Below are 21,445 nucleotides of genomic sequence, written 5' to 3'. Positions count from 1 at the left end.
ACACGAATTTGCTGTGTTGACCAACAGAAAGCTGCTTGGTTCGATAGTGACTTCTGTGTGAGCGGTGCTTCATACATCGCTACACTATTGACAGTGGACAGTCAAATCAAGTCACCTTTATTTATATTGCGCTTTAAACAATACAGATTGTTTCAAAGCAGATTTAATGATGCGAACAGAGTTCATTCCGGCTGTAAAGCAGCTCTATTGTTCAGCTGAAGTCAGTTCAGTGTTGATTTTGTACGTTATAAAGTTCATCAAATATTAGATCACTTCATTTCATCTATAAAGCAGTTTTCCAGCTAGGTGTGACTATGACATCAGTTAGGCTGGGTCTGTGCGGTTGCCTGAATGTTGCTATGAGGTTGCTAGGGTGTGATTTCTAGGGTATAGATATCCTTTCAAGCAAGTCTGATTTGCCTATTTATACTGTTCTGTCTTTCACCATGTGCAAATCATTTGATCATATTTAGTCTGAAAACTAAAAGCACACCTCTCCTCAGAAAGCCACAGCCAATTTAAGTTATCATTTGTTTGTAGCACATGAACATGCCGAAGTTGAATACTTAGGGTTAGAGGTTTGTTCAAATGCCATAATAATAGAAGTGCTTGCCTTAGCAAAGGCCACTAATAAATATATACTGTAGGTTATGTTTCTCTTATTACGATGTGTGTAAATCACTGTTGCACCTGGAGAAACAGAGTTTGTAAACCCTTTTACAGCCTCAATCCCTCCTCAAAGTAACATGTTTCTCATGAGTGATACCTGTAGTTAGTTTGAGACAGATGAGTTCACCTTCACTTGAATATGTGTATTGTGCAGTATTGTTTCAGTAGATTTCAGTGACATATATTTGCATAACATCATCAGGAGTCTTTTTTTTTTTTTTTACATTTAGATAGAATGTAATCTGCAAAGAAACAAGAAATGTATTGAAACCTTTGCGTTTCAAACATTTATTTACATTTTTATCTGGGAACACTGTACCATTTTGCAACTCATTTATCTTGATTTAAATTCTTGCTCATTTGTGGATGTTTGAAATGTGTACATTGGTGAATTATTCTTAAAGTGTTGTTCAGTTTTCTGTATTTGATCGCAGTAGATGTGAACATGTCCCTATCCAGCTTCAACAAACTTCACGCGTGCGTCTTGCTCTCTCACACCCAACACAACTTCTGACATTTAAAAGAAAGTCAGTCATTTGTCAAGTACATGAAGAAATCATCATTATAAGACATTGTAATGCTTCCCCATTCATATCCATTTGAAGATTACATTGTTTAACACATGATCAACAACAATGCATTATACTTGTTTAAGGTGTAACCATTCATAAACATGAGCTATATTTTTTAGAACATTTACATACTCATTGAAAACCATTTTTACTAATTTGTTTAAAATGAGCCCATTTTTAATTGTGAGGCCACGTGAAATACTTACATTTAAAATTGTAATACATTTACAAATCATTTGCCCCGATGTAGGACTTTTTAAAGGAATTAGTAAAGGCAAAAGTTGATTACAAATGGTGACCAGTCACAAAATTAAATATATTTTACTTTCCCTTATATATTTATTTATCTACCTTTACATATATATCTATAAATCTTTTAACCTAAAATGTTAATGTTGACAGTATTGAAATTGTATTGCATTATTTACGATAAGGCGTTTAAAGCATAATAAATGGCTTCTTAATTATAAGGCATTATGAATAGCATTATAGGGCATTATGCATCAGAAAAGTGTTATCAATGTGTGTGTATCTGTTTGAGAGGTACAAACACACTCAAATGTTCAGACATACAATCAAAGTTTTAACAAGCATGGAAAACAAAAAAAAAAGTGTATTAGCACTTTTAGGATGAACTTTTCTCAAAAATATTTTACTGTAAGAAGCAATGCAATTTAGTAAAATATAAATATTTGCAAAGAAGTAATTTGATTGCAAAATGATTTGAACTGACTATGAAACTCATTTGTCTTGATTAAAATCCGTATAGATGTTCCTACTACAGCCCACTGTGAGTGTTAATGTGCTGGAATATAATCACTCTGGAGTTCAGGGCTAACATGGGCCCAGAGACAGATTTATTAGCACGGATTCACGCCACTTGTGCGGATATTCTGTTTCTGTCTTAATCGCTCACGGCACACTTGATATTTGGTTTCGACTTCATAGAGCTGAAGCAAACATTTACACAGAGTTTCTGTTTTCAAAGAGAGACTCCACAGTTTTCAGTGGCATTTCTCACTTTTGCTGGGTAATATATCAACAAAAGAGCGCCGTAAATCTCACGAGAGAACAGCGTCCACTCTCCTTCCGGTCATTTCCTGACATCCTGTCTCACTTTGCCTCTCTCAATCCCTCCATCTCTCTCTCCGTTTCCCTTGACAAGAAACCAGACACCACAAACTCTACTTCCCTAGTAGTGTCAGGTTAACCAAAGTTAATCAACATGAGCCTCTGAGGCTTCACACGGCATTGAAGATGTCTTCAATGTTTAAATCCCCCCTTTCGATGTACAACAATGTGAGCAGAGAGGTAAAAATAGATTTGATTCTTGTAAACTACAGATAAAGGAAATAGCTTTTGGTTGCACATAATTTCGATAGTCCACTTTAGACATTCTGCTTTGCAACAATGTGAACTAACTCATTTATTTGCAACTACTGTGCATGTCAACAAACACTCAAACTTATAGTTAGGGTTAGTAGAAGAAGTTGTCATGTATTTGCAATGTTACTTCTAGTCAGTAGAATGTCTGAAGTGTTAGCATCAAAATAAAGTGTTAGAATTGATGCATATTAAGCAGATATTAAGCAGACAGATTATGAATACTCTACTGACTGGTAGTTGACGTAGTTGCAGTTACTTATAGTTAGTAGAATGTCTAAAGTGGACTTTAGAAATTTAGACATTAAACTAAATAGAAGTAACTTTGCAACTACATGTCAACTACCAGTCAAAAGAGTATTAGTAGCCTAATATCTACTAACACTTTATTTTTATGGTCCCCCAACTTTTACTGACTATAAGTAACTTTGCAACTACATATCAACTTATTCTACGAACCCGAACCCTAACAGTCTACCACAGGCTAGTTGCAAAGTTAGTTATAATTAGTAGAGTGTCTAAAGTGGACAATCGAAATAAAGTGTAACCTCATGTTTTACTAACTGCTCCTTTATATGACGTCTGTTACATATTACGTCACTTATCTTTATAGTCACTGTCTGCAGATATGTTTTAATGACAGCACCCTTTAAAATGCATTGTGTTTCTCTCTCTCCAGGTAATGGACAACATGGGCAATGTGAAGTTCTGTCTGGATGGGGCTTTGGAGGCCAGCGGGAGTTGGCTCAAATATGTGCGCACAGCCCCGTCCCATGAAGAGCACAACCTGGCCATGTGCCACATCAGCGAAGACCAGGTGAGCTGAGAGTAAACACTCGTTTATGTCACGTCTCTTTTCTGTCGTCTCCACCGTCTGATTGGACTCCCTCAAGCTGTTGTATAGACTGTTTCTGGGGAGCAATGCACAATTGTACCTATTTGTTAATTCACTAGTTATTATACACACTGTTTTGAAATAATTTAAGACAATTATGTTATTTTTTTGATAATTTGTGACAATTTAGATTATTTTAAGCAATATGATCTGAGAGGTCATGCCGTGACCATATGTATTTAAAATACAGCTCAACCAAGCGCCTTGTTTTCATAAAATTGTTACTTCATAATAAAAATGCTATTGTCATTAAAAATATTTTATTAAACAAAATTGTTAAAAGCCAGCCAGAAGATATAGTCTTGACATTTGTTTTTTTAATTTACATTTAAAAATTTACAAAAAATGTGTTTCAAATAAATGTTTTCTATTCATCCAAGAAACAAGTATCATGAGTTCTACAAAGAAAATAAGGTTTCTTGAGGACCAAATCAGCATATTAAAATGAATTCTGAAGGATCATGTTACACTGAAGACATCAGTAATGAGGATGAAAATTCAGCTTTGCCTCACAGGAATAAATTACATTTTAAAATTGAAAACAGTTATTTACAATTGTAATAATACTTCACAATATTACTGTTTTTACTGTATTTTTAATCAAATAAATGCAGCATTTTGAACATAAGAAACAAAAAAAATAAAAATAAAATAAAATCGGTAACACTTTATTTCGATGGTCCATTTTGAATATTCTGTTTGACTATAAGTAACTTTGCAACGACATGTTAACTAACTCTCATTAAAGTATTAGTAGACTGTCAGCTTAATATTTGCAAACTTTTTATTTTGATGCTCCCCAACAGACATTCTACTGACTATAAGTAACTCTGAAACTACGTCAACTTATTCTACTAAACCTAACCCTACCAGTCTACTAATACTCTACTAACACTCTAATGAAAGTTAGTAGACATGTAGGTGCAATGTTACTTATAGTCAACAGAATGTGTTTAAGGGACCATTAAAATAAGGTGAAACCAAAAAATTCTATTAAACCTAAAGTTTTGAACAGTTGTGTATTTTAGTATGTCTAGAACGTTGAATTGACCAATCAGCGTCCAAGGCCCAAACGATGCATTTATAAATCAGTTTATGATGTAAATGTCTAATAATACCATCTCAACACAACGATGCTCTTCAGTGAATGCGTCAATTCTAAAATCACAGCAGAGCATTTACTGCAGTCATAAATGTACGCAGGTTGTTAATATGTATTGTGGGAGCACTGTTTGATCACATGCTTATTTGGGTAGTTAGGTATCATATAATAGGATGGGGTACCTACAGTCTAGTATCAGTTTGAGCCTTTTTTGAGAGTATATCAGACATCATGAGCCTTTATGATGAGCATCCTGTGAGAAGCTTGAAGAGACAGCGAGCGTGCTACTGTCAGGAAGATGTGGACAGGACCCGCTGCTGTCAAGATGTCACCACTTAGACAATAGATAAAAACAGCCTATTGTTTGATGAAGGCTGTTCCCAGTCTTTTTCAGAGGAAGTGACTCAGAAGTCATTTACAAGAATCACGTACAAAGCGAGTTTGGACACTCCTGAATCTTGTAATCCACTGTCTTCAATTATTTGCTTCCTTTGAAAAGACGAGCAGTTGTCTGTTTGAGATAAGATATCTGATCTCTCATAAAGCCGGAGATCTCATAACAGGCTCGTTGTCCAGCCGGAAAGATTGCTGTGTGTTTACTGTACGGAGGGCTTTGTTCAGGAATTGTGCTGATGCAACTACTGCGGAGGTCTTAATCTGATCATGAAGCTCTTGTGTAGTTGTTGTTGAGTGTGGATTGTTTCCTTTGCTTACATGATATCTAACTGATTAAGTGAGGGGTCCTTGGTGGTTGCCTTATCTAGCTTCTATTGCTCACTTACTTGTTTAAAGGGACAGTTCAACCAAAAATGATAACGCGGTCAATATTTTCTCACCCTCTTGTCATTACAAACCTGAATGAATTTATTTCTTCTTCAATAGGCAGAATGTCCTAGCTGCTCTTTTCCATACAACGAAAAAGAATGTGGATGGAGACTGTGAAGCTTCATAAATGACTAAATAAAACACCATAAACAGCACGTTCTCACTCCCAGCTCGTCACATATTGACGCTTGGTCGGGACCCCTCGGTGTCACTTTTTAACGCACCCTTTTAGCATTGTTTTTCGTGTTGTGCGTCAAATCAAGACACATTTCATTCTTTGCATTTGTAAAAGTAGAAATGATTTTATAAATATTTACACTTTTATATTCTGGAGCAAATAACCCCACTCTATATAACTTCTTAACAATATAAAACACGCAACAGGCGAATAAAAGTACAGTCACAGCTATTTATTGCAAAAACTGAACTAAAACTTTATACAATTATTACATATAACTGTTGCATTCCAAGTCTTCTGAAGCCATTCGATATTTTTATGTGTGGACCTTTTTAATCGCTAAAAATCATCCTTCTCCGTGAATATCTAATTCAAAAGATACACGCTGCGTCCAAAATCAAATACTTCCCTACTATATAGTATGTGAAAACCAGCACGCCAAAAGAGTAGTATGTCTAAATACATAGTATTCGAAAAACAGTAGGCGAAAAGTTTCCAGGTGACCTGCTACTTCTGGCCAGATTCTGAAGAGTGCATACGATGGACACTTTATTCATTCATACTACACATATTCATACTAAATAGAATGTGCTTTTTTAATGGTCGCAAAGTAAGTTCAAATTCAAATGTAGTACCTACTCAGACAGTATCCGATTTTGGACGCAGCACAACTCTTTAGCATGACACAGTCAGTCACGAGACATACAAGAGCCAATTACATTTCACAATCAAAGCTGACGTAACGGCAGCACTTCTTTGGGCGGCACTTTTTGAATGTGTGCATTGGATCTACGGCGGATGGAGACAGTGATCTCTTTTGGGTCTGTTCTTCACACAAATCAATCGTTTGGCCTCGGAATTGCAATTGTATATTTGTACTTTTTGAATAAAGTGTGCCTGTTGTTGTATCTGCCTGTTATATACTGTGTTTTATGTTATATAATACACAAATGGGTAGGTTTAGGGGTGGGGTTACGTGTTCAAAAAGTAAATAAAATAAATGTAAATAAATTCATACTTGCCGATTAAATTGAGAATCACACTCCAACATGTCATAATGGCACAATAATAACCATCAACACACCATAATTTCATCATGACATTCCCACGCCCATGCCTTGTCTGTGTATGGCGCTAACGGTTTCTCATTGAAAGCAATGGAGTACCCTGCACGTCGAAAAATGTTTTTAACATCGTTAAAAAGTGAAGCTGAGGGGTCCTGACCAAGTGTCAATAGGTGACAAGTTGGGAGTGAGAACATGTAACAATGTCTCAAGCACTTGTGTGCTATACTCCAAAACTTCTGAAGTCATTCGATAGCTTTGTGTTAGGAGGAGATCTAAAACTTCAATCTACTCTCCCATAAACAAACATTCTTCCAATAATGGTAACAGAACGTTCATTCCAAGTTATCAGGTGTTTAAAAATGTGCTTAAAACGTTAGCTCAATAAAAAAAATAAAAAATTGATATTTTGAGCGTTCAGAAATACAGTTTAATGGGAACATTAGCAAAACGCTCTTAGAACATATTTTGGTTAGCTGGGGTAACTCAAATCTCATTTGTGTTCTCGGATATTCAAATATGGCAGCTCGAGATTCAATGAAGCACGAAATCTAATGATGTTTTCATGCCAAACCTAACACAATGTTTCTTGATGCTTCACGGTGAGAACATGGGTGAGATTTTAGAGCCAGGACATTCTGCCTCACTCCTTTTGCATTCCATGAAAGAAAGTCATAGGAGTTGGAACATCACGTAAATGATGACAGAATTTTCATTTTTTGCTGAATTGTTCCTTTAAGTGTGCCATTTTGGGGGGGTGTTTTAGATCATATGCATAAGTGGATCTGTTTCCTTGTTATTATTCTGCCACTTTTAGGCTGTTTGTCTCCCTTCAAACAAGCTGATTGACTCGTGGAACAAGTCAAAGCTTTTGTCTCTTGACTACCAGGGGCAACTAGTGTGGCCATCGTAGTTTTAGATGCTGACACATAAAACACAAGGCTAACAAACAGGGGAGGACAGGAGGAGAGGAGGGACAACCTCTGAGACTGACAACCACCAATTGACTTCAACTAAAAAACCCAATCATTAAAGTCGCTTGACTTCAATGGACGGCCACCGCTGGGCCCACAGGAGAATAATATCCCCAGCTAAAATCGCCTCACTAAATACATGCTTTCTATTTACTTTCTCCTACTTTGCTTGTTTTTTTTTCCTTTTCTTATCTTTTGTACACGTTTTTCCCAGTCTTACGGACAACAGCCTATTATTTATTCAGAGCGGCGACACAATGCAAAAATGCATAATTCATTGAACTTTGTACTTTGCTGTTCTATTTGAACATGCACAATGCATGAGCCGTATGGAAATATGCACACGCCCAGCAAATTCTGATGTGCCTGTAACCTTTTAAAATCAACCTGGATCATTTATTTACTTGTTTACGCATTTGTCTTTTGTGTTCGGGCCCCTGAAAACACGACTCAACTGTGTAGTGGTGCACTTCACAATTTTAGGCCTTACTTTTTAATGTGTTTTTTCCCCTCTTTTTTAATGTTATGGCTGTCATTTGAGGTGTGAATGGTTCTAAATAGCAGTTTTGTGCTGTAGCAGAGCGAGGGTGTTAGTTACAACACTTTGCTTTAAGAAAAGATTATTTGGTTGTGTTATTATAAAGGGTGCAAAATTAACTCGGAAGGTGAGAACCAATCAAAAAAGTGCCAATTTAAAAACGATTTATAAAGATGTGTAGGTTTGTGTATAAAGGTGTTCTTGTGTTCTTTAAGAATGCTTTGGATCACATAATCTGATGTTATCTACTTGCGCTGAGAAAGTGTAATCCGGTTTTCGGATCAAACTATGCGCTCTGAGACAATAGGCATAAAGCTGGTGGACGTATTCTTGCTTTTGCACAATGGCGTGGTCCATTCAGCAAGACTGTTGACCTCTGACCCCCCCTCCCTCATCTCTCAAGATGCACTTAAACTGTTTGTCAGAAACACTGAAGTGCACAGCCAGATCTGCCATGCCATAGCCTTCTGTTTCTGAAGGGCTGAGGACGCGCACACACACACACGTTTCCATGTTTTATGGGGACTTTCCATAGACATAATGATTTTTTATACTGTACAAACTGTATATTCTCTCCCCTACACTAACCCTTCCCCTAAACACAACCCTCACAGAACACTTTCTGCATTTTTACATTTTCAAAAAAACATTTTCATATCTGATTTATAAGCTGTTTGCACCAAACAATGACCCTACAATGTCAAAGATTTCTGGTATTACTCTCTTTGTGGGGACACTTGGTCCCCACAACGTAAGGTTTACCAGGAGGCCACCCACACACGCACACACACACACACACACACACACACACACACACACAAACATTCCACAAATAGAAGATGGCTAAATTATTTATTTTGGTCAGAATTGAAAAATCAGTCTTATTTATGACATTGTTTTTGACTAATGTTCATTGTAAAAAACATTGTATATATATATATAAAGAAATAACAGAAACTTATGTGCATGTATGTAACACTTTCCTAATTTTCAACCAAGCTGAAATTGTCTGCATTCAATTACTTATTAGCTACTGACTGATAAATGCAATATAATTTAAATACATGTTTGCTAGAGAGGAACTTGTAAAAAAAAATCCCTGACGTCTAGTCATGCAGTTTAGTTTTTATAAGGTTTTGGCATTTGATCAAAGAGTTGCTTAAGATAGGATGAACTTTGTCCTGATCTTGTCTTAGTGAATCATGTCAGAATCAGAACTGCATTTTGAATGGCAGGTGAACATGCACACCCAAACAAAAGTTATTTTTACATTTGTATTTCCTTATATATTCGCATCAGTGTGTGTCCTGCTTGCACTTATATGAATGTGTGTGTGTGTGTGTGTGTGTGTGTGACAGACAGGGGATTATTGTCACCTAAGTGATGGATGATGCATCGGCCCCCAGCACTTGAAAGCATTGTGAGGGGGTCAAGATGGCCCTCTCAGTGCTGTCAGATCCTGAAAAGATTTACTGTAGAGACAGCTTAGCCCCATCATAATAGATTGCTTTAGGGGTGAAAGGAAGGCATTCCACCCACAGCAAATGACAACTAGCCATAGGACTACAGCACAATTTGACATCCAACTTTTATCTTTTAGACCAATGCAAGTTTCAGTCTGTTTGCTTAGCCTTATAACATTGAAAGATTGGCACCTGCATTGTGATACTTGTGTGATGTAGTTATTTTATATATGTAATTCCAATGATTGTACATGATTTATTCTTTTAGTTATTTGTTGATTCGTTGACTTTAACAATATATATATTTTTTAAATGGCCTAAAAACTGACAATAACAAACCGTTATAACGATATAAATAGATAATATCCGATGCACGAATTATAATTTTCAGTTGAAATAATTAGTCGTTTCATTTCGTCAATGTGTAACAACCATCTATAAAGCAATATAAGCAACAAACTCTCCTCTGAAAATATGCGATGATTATATTTAGTTAATTCGTTGATCAAACCGGAATCCTGTAGATCTTAATAATAAAAAACTAAAGTTGTGTTCATTATAATTAGACCTATAATAATGTTATAATACATGAAATAATATAGGCTACAATGTATGCTTTATTGTCGTTTTTGGATTTAATTATTGCATAGGCTATTATTATGATGTAGGCTATATAAAAAAAAAATAGAATAATTGGAGAACAGCAACCCGCAAAAACGCTATATATTGCAATGTATTAATTATAATAGGCTACACAGCCTGCGCGTAATGGTTAGCCTATTCATGAATAGGATATTCAAGGTTACATTTTTTGTTGTTGAATATAAACGGTTAAGTGTCTCTCTCAGGCGACATAATGCGTGTTTCTGTAACTCTGTCGGCGCAAATAATGAATTTAGTCTTTAAAAACGCAAAGACAAATCGTTTAAACTATCTGCTAAATGTGTGTGGCAGAAGACAGCGAGTAAAAACAGGTGTACAGTATATATTTAAAGTCCCACGGAAATCCTCGCGCGGGGCACTGCTCGCGCTCAACCCAACAGTCGATGTATTTATTTTACATTTTCATTAACTGGGAAAGATACATTTTCCATCAATAATAGATTCATATGGTGGCCAGAGGAGGAGAGGACATGGGGAGGGGTTCAATCCTTTTGGTTGGAGATAAGAGAGGAGGAGTGGCCGATAGAGAGAATCACTAATGAGCGCGACTCACCTCATCAAAGACGCGCGTGTTCGGACTCTGTCTCGCGCTGCTGTCGCGCGCAGTGTCATGATACTATGGGTTGCGTGCTGAACTCTACGGGACCAGAGCTGCTATTACAACTGGAGGCTTTAAGATCCACCGCTCAACAACTAGCCCAACTTTATCAACTCTCGGGAAAGAAAAAGGTCAGATATGCTCTTCCCTTCGTTTAACTGTAACTGGAATGTTAATATTAATATTATGATAATAATAGCTGTGTTATACATTGGCCACCCCTCTTGAGCGGCGAACCGATGCCTTGGCCTACTTTTGTAACACACATTAGAGTTGTCACAACAGTGGAGCTCTGAGATGAAGTTTGTGCAGTTTTTTAGCTGTATGTGTTGATTTCGGAGAGGGGCCCCGACCAGCTGCTGTCGCCTAGCCCTGAGCGCCCTCATGAGGGAACAACTGGTACTGTCCTTTTCAGTGTGTGAAGAGTCTGTGATGCCGCTTCATAAAGCGGACTAGTTCTTTTATTTTATTATGATTATTATTTAAGTCTATTTAGGTGAGTTGCACTCTATAGCCTAAATTATTTATTTTACGAAATAAACGCATGGTTTTTGAGTGTGTTTTGGTTAAAACACACAACATATGTGGTTTGTCATCACAGCGCTCTTGAATGATTTTAATTGTGGTTAATTTAGGAAACTTTGCAGCAAAACATTTGACTTAGAAAAAATGACAGCCGCGATAATAATATATAGACCATAGCCTATTAAAAAAAAACTGTATTTAGGATTTAGATTTTAGATTTAAAACAAATACACATATAACTCCTTTAGCCTTGATTAAATAATTTCAGTATAGGCTGTTCGGAAATCTATATAGGCTAGGTAAGTAACACAATACTATCATGTTTTTTGTGTGTGTGTTTTAAAAACAAATTTTCTGCGTGCGTGTTTGATTTGATTTTTTTTTATTAAAAACGAAAACACATCAAATACATCGGATTACGATTAGCCTACATTGTTTTACTGCATTTAAAAAAATCCATTTTTATTTATAATATTTTATTGTTGCATTCTTTAATTTCACCTATTTTATTAGGGAAATTATTTTGATGCGCTCGTTTATTTTGTGTGTGTGTTTTCATTTATTTCTCGTTGGCCTTCGGTAAGTAAAGTATGGGCGATTTCAAATGCGCTTTGCATTTAATAATTGCTGCATTTTCTGTTTATCTTCCCCTTTGTGATTGTTTGTCGTGTGTGTTTTTTATCCTTAAAAACATTATAAAACATAACCAATTAATATTATTGCTTTTACACTGGCTATGTTTAAAATAAAGCCATATTTCTCTAAAAAAAACACGGATGATGATAGCAATAACAATTAGGTAATAATAATAATAATAGCCTAATTGAATGGCTTTTGTTGTTGTTGTTGTTTTAAAAATCTTACGCGTCTTTATTTTGTCTTTGCAGATCTGTTATACAGCTATTAGAGATATTGAAATAGGGGAGGAGTTACTGGTTTACATGAAGGACGGAGTTTTCCCCGAGGGCTCAATGGCACCGAACCTGGAAGGTGAGATTAATGCAAGTCATTAGGCACTCTTTTAAACAAACTCACACAGACCACACTCGTTCACCTCTTCTAACAGTTAGTAACATGCTTTATGTGGCCTGTGTATGTCTTGATGTTGTACAAAGTTCGGCAATGAAGAAAATTCATCATTTCAACCCAGAGGCACCTGAACTATTCGACTACATTTACAATGAAATTGCTGCACTATAGAAGTTGATACACGTGTAGTTATTTTTGGTGGCTCATTTCTATGTATAGATATATATATATAAAAAAAAAAAATTACACACTGTCAAATCGAGAAATCGCATCTATAAAAGTTTTTGTTTACATAATATAGCCTATGTGTCTGTGTGCGCGTGCGCGTCTGTGTGTATATACATATATATATATATACAAACACATGGGGGGGGGGGCTACACTGTACAATGTGCAGTGTTTATTGTGTTTTGTTTTTTGTCTACTTTTTTTCTAAATAAATCCTTAATTTTTCACTTAAATGTTTTTCTTAAAAAGCAGGGGTTGTCACTTGTACTTTCCATATTAAAACACAGAATGTTGGCAATTTTGAAACAAGCTCATAGTCTTCTGTATCTTTTTGTTTTGTTTCCAAGTGATCTGGTAATTTTGGATTTGAAGCTCAGAGTAGTTGATACAGACTAGAAAATTGCAAAAGCACTGAAGTGTGTCACAGCGTAGCAGTCACTCTCCAACACATGCACAATGTTTTATCTGATAGAGATGTGTCCTCAGATCTCCCTGCCAAAAAGGCCAGAAGAGAAAGCTCTATGGGAGAGCTAGAGAGACAGGGACGCCAAAAGATGCAAGCCAGGCTCCGCTCAGACAGATCAATCCGGTGAACAAAAGAAAGGAAATGTAGAGTAGAATGAACATGGTCATCGAAGAGGAGTCAGACGAGAGGCTGAGAGAGACAAACCGATAGACAGACAGAATGAGAGCTCTCGACATCTACCTCCTTCTCATGGCTTATCGGTGGTGGAATTTGGAGTGGAGCTGGAGGAGTCTCGGGGGACCTCACCCATGCTCACAGATTAGCCGCTAAACTGCACATAATTGTGTTCCCCCTACTTCTCTCCAAGAGCTATTAGTTTCCCATTCCCTGTCTTTTCCCCAACATTCCTGCCTTTGTCGTTAGTGCTACCGATGGGACGGAGAGATAATGTCTCAAATTCTTTTTATGGCTTCTCTCGATAAAAAAAAAAAAAAAAAGTCATTACAGAAATAAAATCTGCACAAAGGTTTTTCACTTTAGTTTTCCCTGTAAAGGCCTCTTTGAGGTTACGAGGGGAGTTCATTCAAAATACTCGTTTAATTTTGCAGGAATTGCAATGGAGTGCATTCAGTCAATACATGTCATTAGAAAAGCAGAAAATGTACCATGGTCCTAGTTAAGACAGCATTGATGCAAGCATTTCATGGGCTTTGCTTTCACAATATTGATTTAAAGAATAATGAAAGTCATCCAGCTTGGCTTGATCTGGGCCATGCATGGAGTATATCAGAGATATCACTGAGTTTAATTTGAGGATGATGATAGCTAATGAATCAAACCTCAGTACCTTTGAATTTCCTTGCCTCTCCATGACTCCAGGGTTATCTGTGAACTTGGCTCTCGTGTCAGGATATCACCGAGGATAAAACAGCCAGGTTTTTAGCCATTTAACCCCGGGTCACGTGAACAATTACTCCAAAGACAGATTTTCAGTCGAAAGCAAGTCAAAAAACATGACGTTTTTATCTTTAATCTTGTAATCTCTTTACTGTTTTATGTCATTTTTCAAGGTTTGTAAAATAGTAGTGATCTTAAATATTTGTATTTGTTATAGAATACATGTTTTACATTCAGTGAAAATATGGTTACGTACTATCAAAACTACAAGCATTTTTGGATATTATGCATTTGATATTAAAACAAAAATATTTGGAAGCCTAAACTATGGACATGTTCTGCTAACATTTGACAACCAGAAAGTGCCGTATATTTATCGTTTTGTCATTTTCAATTTGTTTGATATATGTCATCTAATATGATGACTTTCAGACAATTTTAATTGTGGCTTAAGTGTCCGGATACGTTTTGACTGTACCTTTTATAATTGAATAATTCCTTTTTATAAATAACGTAATTCATGAGCAATTGTGTGATGGTTTCCCAACAGATGAGCAGATGTACCGCTGTGAACACTGTGATGAACTCTTTACATCAAAGCTGGAGTTACGGCGGCATCAGAAATATTCCTGCAGCAGCGGCAACTCTATCTTTGACTCACTGAGCGAAGACTTCAAACAGGAGCGCGAAGACAGCGATGAGCCAGTACACGAGTGCAAAGACTGTGAAAAGATCTTCCCTAGCGAGTACAGGTCAGCACGCTCCACCATACTGCTCAAGTTGTAATTACCCACCAAGCTGGAAGAATTTTAAAAAGGGGGGTAAAAATGCTTTCTAATGTTTATGTGCCTGATTTTCGTACATCAATGGCTCTCAACTGGTTTTGCTTTAAGAGCCAGACTTTACATTGTACCAGTGACCCAACACAGAACCAAAACTGTTTATTGCACATGTGCATGGTAAATGTGTGTGATAAACATGCGTTCATAAACTTTTGCATGAAGAATATGTTTATCTTACAAAAGCAAACAAAAATGTTCTTAAAATCAAACATTGAAATTGACAAAAAATACAATGAGCCACATAGGAAAACATTATAAAAAATAATTAACATGACACAGAACCCAAAGGAAAAGGTCACCACAAACCACATTTGGCATTTTGCCTAATTTGGCTCCCAAGAGATAGATGATTTTTTATTTTATTTTATGAGTTTGACTGTGCAGCCTTTGAATTTTGCTATTGTAATTATACATGGCTATATGATTAGTTGTACTACTTGCATTTAGCATTCTTCTTCCCTGTGATATGCAATCTTATCAGAACAGACCAGTTTAGAACCACTGGCCTACACGGTGGTCACATAGAAAATATTGATGGTGTTCTTATTTATTGTTAGTCTGGGGCAGCATATGATCGTGCACACAGAAGAGAGAGAGTATAAGTGTGACCAGTGCCCCAAAGCTTTCAACTGGAAATCCAACCTCATTCGCCATCAGATGTCACATGACAGTGGCAAGCGCTTTGAGTGTGAAAACTGTGATAAGGTAGGTTTCTGCAACCACTTATGTTTTTGAATGTGTTAATCAGTTTACATGTGGGAAGCTGAAACATAACGTGCTCATGGACTGCAATATTAAGATTTTATGTTTTAAGAAAAGTTATATTTGTTTTACCTTCAGTAGTTTGTTTTAAAAAGGTCCTGCAATGCATGTGACAAATTATTTTTTACCAGTACAAACATTCCATGTAATCTCTTGATTAATATGAGGTCATGAAAGCTGCAGAATAATTATAAAATGCAATAGCCAAATTTTGTTTAAAATTCTTTTAGATGGATGTCACACCACAGGACGTCAACTTTCCAAAAGTATTACTTTTCACTTCCCATGTACTTCAAATTTAAAACCATTGTTATGCTAATAGTACAATTAATTTTCATTCATTTTCATCTTACATTGCCTTTACACAATGTTAGATTTGTATATTTAGACTTGGCGCTAAGTTGGCATATTTCTGTGGGTTCTTCAGGTGTTCACAGACCCCAGCAACCTCCAGCGCCACATCCGCTCTCAGCACGTCGGTGCCCGAGCCCACACCTGCCCTGAGTGTGGCAAGACCTTTGCCACCTCCTCGGGCCTCAAGCAGCACAAGCACATACACAGCAGTGTCAAGCCTTTCATCTGTAAGTCTGAGCAGTCTTGTCTAAGCCTCAGATACAATTACCAGTGTCCAAAGACCTCCCGGCTAGCTCCACCCCAAGATTGTGACAGCTGTTGTTTTATAGGTCAGAGAAACTAAATGAAATTCTAGAGCCATTCTTTGTTTTGTTCTACATTTGTTGGGCTTTTCTTTCGTGCTTTCTTTTTTGCTCTCTTAATTACTCCATTTTACCCTTCTTCCTTTTTTTTTTTGTAACTGTGCATTTTCTTTTGAGGGCCCATTAAGTCGTGTAAATGGCCAAGGCAGATTTAATGTTTAGAGGTTAATGGATATGCCTTGTCTTAGCTGCCCTCTTACCAAAACTGAGAAAACATCATCTTCTTTTTGCTTGGCTTCACAATGTTTTGTGTGTTACCGTCCAGTGTCCAAATGCATGTATGCTGTACCAGTGTACATGTATTTGTATGTATACAAAATTAGTTGAAATAGTTAATCTATTAATAAAGAATATCATCCACAAGTTATTAATTTGCTAATTGATCATATTTTTAACATATAACATTACCATGTGCAGCCTTTTTTTTTTATTTCACCTTCGAAACAGAGTAGAGTTCAATGTAGACTGGGGTAGCCAACCCTGCTCCCGGAGGTATGCCTTCCTGGACACTTCAGTTTCACCCCTGCTCCAACATACCTGCCTGTAATTTTCAAGTAATCCTGAACAGCTTGATTAGCTGTTTCAGGTGTGTGTCTGAATAGGGTTGGAGCTAAACTCTGCAGGAAGGTAGCCATCCAGGAGCAGGGTTAGCTACTTCTGATGTGATTGTTGAACATGATAAACAGCATGCACAGTTTATTGGTTGATCTAATCAGCTGCCGGATTATCACTTCTATTGAATGAACGCCAAATGAAAACAGTATGTTAATAGAATTAACCAGTCATGTGTGTTCTCCCAGGTGAGGTGTGTCACAAATCGTATACCCAGTTCTCTAACCTGTGTCGTCACAAGCGGATGCATGCAGACTGCCGCACCCAGATCAAGTGTAAAGACTGTGGGCAAATGTTCAGCACTACCTCCTCCCTCAACAAGCACCGGCGCTTTTGCGAGGGCAAGAACCATTATAATCCCGGAGGCATATTCACACCGGGTATACCAATGACATCCAGTCCCATTTTAGGCAAGTCCAAGTCTCATCCTGGCTTGAACCATGGTGGACTTAGCTTCGGTGATTATTTCTCATCCAGGCCACATCATGCAGGTTTGCCCTTTTCCCCAGCACCTCCTGCATTCCCAGCCATGTCCCATGGCTTCCCAGGGATCTTTCCCCCATCACTATATCCTAGACCGCCATTGTTACCTCCTAGTTCACTGCTCAAGAGCCCACTTGGCAACAGTCAAGATGGGAAGCTGCCTCCTCTTGATGCTCCTACTCTTTCCGTGGTCTCATCCATGCACAACAGCAATGGAAATGTAGGAAGTGGTCTCAGCAGCCAGTCAGAGGAGAACCGAGAGTCCAAACTGGACTTCTCGGACAACAAGAATAAAGTGAAGATGAACGACATGTCTGATGGTAGTGATTTGGAAGATGTTAACACATCTAGCGGCACAGATCTAGACACCACCACTGGCACTGTGTCTGGCTCCGACCTAGAAAGTGAGGCAGAGAGCGAACGGGAGAAGAGCAGGAGGAAACCGGTGCAGGAGAGCAAGCAGGATGAAGTGAGCAGCAGTTCAGTTTCTGTCTCCAGTTCAGGGAACCTCCCTTGCGAGCGCCCATTCCTCTCTTCCCAGCATTCCTTTTTCCCACCACCAGAAGAGCAAGCACTTCCACCCTCCGGGGCCACCACTGACTCCATTAAAGCCATTGCCTCCATTGCAGAAAAGTATTTTGGGCCTGGATTCATGGGCTTGCAGGAGAAGAAAATGGGCTCCATAAACTACCATTCCATGTTTCCTTTCCAGTTTCTGCCCAATTTCCCACATTCCTTGTACCCATTCACAGACAGAGCACTCAATCCTGGTATGTTCTTCAAACCTGAGCCTAAATCGCCTCGTGAGCACATACAGAAATTGCCTACAGCCACTGGTGCGGATTCACCCTTTGACCTAACCACCAAACCCAAGGAGGTCAAACCTCTCCCTCCACCCCCCAGCAAGCCAGCCTTGCCACCCAATGCCCTCCGGGCCCCTGGTGAGGAACAGCCTCTGGACCTTAGCATAGGCAGTCGAAGCCGAGCCAACCAGAACGGTGGCACACATGAACAGCGCAAGAATCACGTCTATGGCGCAAACTGCAAAGCAGCTAAAGATGAACACCCAGCACTAAATCAGTCCCAGAACTTGCACCAGCCCCAGATGCATCAACCACAAGCATCCCTTCCCCAGCCACCTCCTCCCCAGCAGCCGTCGCTCCACTACGCCAAGCCCTCGCCGTTCTTCATGGACCCCATCTACAGGTATTTCAAGCCGAGTATGCCTTATTGTATTACCCGACACAATGACAATCCAAAGCTGTAGGAAGAGATATATTAAAATGTGAAAAGTTATTGAAAAAGTATTGGTACCCAGTAGGTTTATAATCAACCTTCGTTCGTACGTAACCCTTGGTGTTGTTGTCCAGCAGGGTGGAGAAGAGGAAGCTATTAGACCCAGTAGGAGCTCTAAAGGAGAAGTACCTGAGGCCGGCACCACTACTTTTCCATCCTCAGGTATTTTTATTTATTTATTTTTTTTTACATATATTTGCTTTACTTCCTCCTGTACCTTGGTAAAGATCCTGCTCTTCATTGCATTCAAGTACAGTGGAGTATGCCAAGACGCCAAAAACACATTCCCAGTGTCCTCCGCCTCAGGCCTGTTTGGTTCAAGGGGAGCCTTGATGTTTTAAAAAGTCCTGACTTCTGATGGTATTTATTTTCATTAGATTATTTTCATCATGAAGATAATCTCATAAGAGGTATTGCCTGTTCTGGCAAGCTGTGCATTCAAAATTCTTTATCTTTGGCTTAGAAAAACAACCCCCATTGTTTGTGTTAGTATTTTAAACCTTTCCCACCTTTGAACGGTGACAACAATAATGAAAATATTATTAATAATGGCCTTTTGAATTGAAACAAATTATGCCACATACTTTTGGAGTAGACCATTGTCTCTGGGAAGTTCTCTGTTGAGTCCCCACCGCTAATAACTTCCTAGCATTTCTTTCTTGCTCTGGCTGCCTAGATAATGTCTGCATGTCGATCAGGGACTTCCTGTGTTTGTGTGTAATAGAATGGCCTCTCTTGTTGGGAACTGTCTTATCTGACCTGTAAATCTGGCCTCCATCAATGCTGACCTACCTCCCCCCAAATCCAAACCTTCTCTCGCTCTTTCCTTCTTTCTTTTCAGCAGCCCCCTATTTGTTCAAATCTATTGACTTCAACAGGTGGTCTATCTATCTATCTATCTATCTATCTATCTATCTATCTATCTATCTATCTGTCTATCTGTCTGTCTGTCTGTCTGTCTATCTATATCTGTCTGTATGTCTGTCTGTCTGTCTGTCTGCCGTTTGTCTCGTTGTATATTACTGCAGTTTTTAAAATGTATAATATGTTAGCTGCATATTTGTCTTAGCGAATTATGTGATCATGATTTTAAAAAAGTTTAAGCATTAACAAAAGCACCATTGCCTTTTGATATTCTAAGCTAAAACACTGACAGAATCAAGGTGATACCAAGACATGTACAGTATAAATAAATTAAAACACACTGTCTGTCTCTGTGTTTATCCATATTCCAAAAGTAGGAAGGATGTAAGCTGTTTTTGGCCATAGAGCCACATAGCGAAGCCTTTGTTCTGCAACAGGGGAAGTACTATCAGCGAGGGGTATCTTAAACTGCATTGTATGGTTACCGCTCACGGAGGTGAATGGCTCATTCAGACGCTTCTCTCAGAGATTTGTTGGGAACAAAGTAGGAGCCGGGGGCTCCCAAGGGGCTGCTCGAGTGGCTGCCAACGTGCCATAGGTTAGGGAGGTCACTCTTGAACAGCACAATCAAGACTCGACCTTCTGATATATAACTTCCTCCAGCTTTCCATCCTGTCTGGTTATGATGCAAACTCTCAGGCTCTCTGTCAGAGTTCCTCACCACCACTATTATTTTGTTTTTCGTGTATCTGCCCTAAACAAATGCAAAAAAAAAAAAAAGTTTCTTAGTCCCACATGGACCCTAATCTCACACAAAATCAATCCGAGAGAAGTTTCTGATTAAATGAGCCCCTGAGCTGTGCATCAAACATAGAGTATTCCTCTCTGAACTCGCCTCATGTTCTCTCCTCAGGTGTCTGCGATGGAAAACATGACTGAGAAGTTGGAAAGCTTTGGCGCTCTGAAACTGGATGCTCCCAATTCCCTCCAGCACCCCTCACACCATCTTTTTAACTTCCGCTCCCCGCCTCCCTCTCTCTCCGATGCTATCTTACGCAAAGGCAAGGAGCGATACACCTGCAGGTGAGCTCCACTCATGAAACAAGAGTAAACATCCCTAAAAGATTCCTTTAACTCTACAGTTTTATTTTGAGCATTTCTACCATACCATTATAGTTAGAAGTACACACTAATACACACATAATAGAAATAGACTATGTAGAGATAAAGTTACCAATGTTCTGCTTTTGTTTTATTAGTCATCAAAATTTACATTGAATGTCCCCAGAAAATGAGTTAGAACTCTTTGAATTTGAGAGTTGTAACAATGCTAGATGACTGTATCAAAGTATAGTTTCCATCCTTTGCAGGTACTGTGGGAAAATCTTTCCCAGGTCAGCTAATCTTACAAGGCACTTACGAACACACACAGGAGAACAACCCTACAGGTAAGCCACTCTTATACATACACTCTCACTCTCTCTCTCACACACACACGCAGTATTGAAATTCTAAAGCTTTTTACCCCGTGTGAAGGAGACTTACCTCCCAATTTATTCCAACAGTTTGATGTTATATCATGTTGCTAAGCTAACAACAAAATACTTAGCAAATCAGTTGCTGATTATTTAGCTGCCTACCTTTTGAATCTGCCCTTGTATTGGAAACATAGAAAACTTACAAACTGTCTGTTTGTTTTTTATGTGATCAGCATATGAGATTTGTTCTAGCGTATTATATTGCAATACAAATGTTGCTCATTCTGAGAAATATCACATAGAAACAATGAAAGACATAAGAG

At 38.2% G+C, this 21,445-nt stretch overlaps 1 protein-coding gene across 5 annotated transcripts in view; it reads left to right on the top strand.

The window, feature by feature from the left end:
• prdm16 (PR domain containing 16) overlaps nucleotides 1–21,445 on the top strand; it is a 234,115-nt gene that overhangs the window by 198,360 nt on the left and 14,310 nt on the right. For 2 of the 5 annotated variants that reach the window (XM_081348430.1, XM_081348428.1), the window contains exons 4-13: nucleotides 3,304–3,441; nucleotides 12,337–12,439; nucleotides 14,620–14,821; nucleotides 15,469–15,616; nucleotides 15,904–15,939; nucleotides 16,101–16,254; nucleotides 17,190–18,690; nucleotides 18,855–18,942; nucleotides 20,558–20,727; nucleotides 21,015–21,092. In XM_081348430.1, coding sequence (XP_081204556.1) covers nucleotides 3,304–3,441; nucleotides 12,337–12,439; nucleotides 14,620–14,821; nucleotides 15,469–15,616; nucleotides 15,904–15,939; nucleotides 16,101–16,254; nucleotides 17,190–18,690; nucleotides 18,855–18,942; nucleotides 20,558–20,727; nucleotides 21,015–21,092 — 2,618 coding nt within the window. Of the gene's footprint in view, nucleotides 1–3,303; nucleotides 3,442–10,943; nucleotides 11,056–12,336; nucleotides 12,440–14,619; nucleotides 14,822–15,468; nucleotides 15,617–15,903; nucleotides 15,940–16,100; nucleotides 16,255–17,189; nucleotides 18,691–18,854; nucleotides 18,943–20,557; nucleotides 20,728–21,014; nucleotides 21,093–21,445 lie in introns of those variants that run through there. The other 3 variants (XM_081348431.1, XM_081348429.1, XM_081348432.1) reach the window with 3 other exon arrangements.

The sequence above is a fragment of the Scardinius erythrophthalmus genome (assembly GCF_964197995.2).
Source record: "Scardinius erythrophthalmus genome assembly, chromosome: 20".
In the NCBI taxonomy this organism is placed as follows: Eukaryota; Metazoa; Chordata; class Actinopteri; order Cypriniformes; family Leuciscidae; genus Scardinius; species Scardinius erythrophthalmus.
The sequence above is the reverse complement of the archived record's forward strand: the minus strand, read 5'-3'. Positions and strand labels throughout refer to the sequence as shown.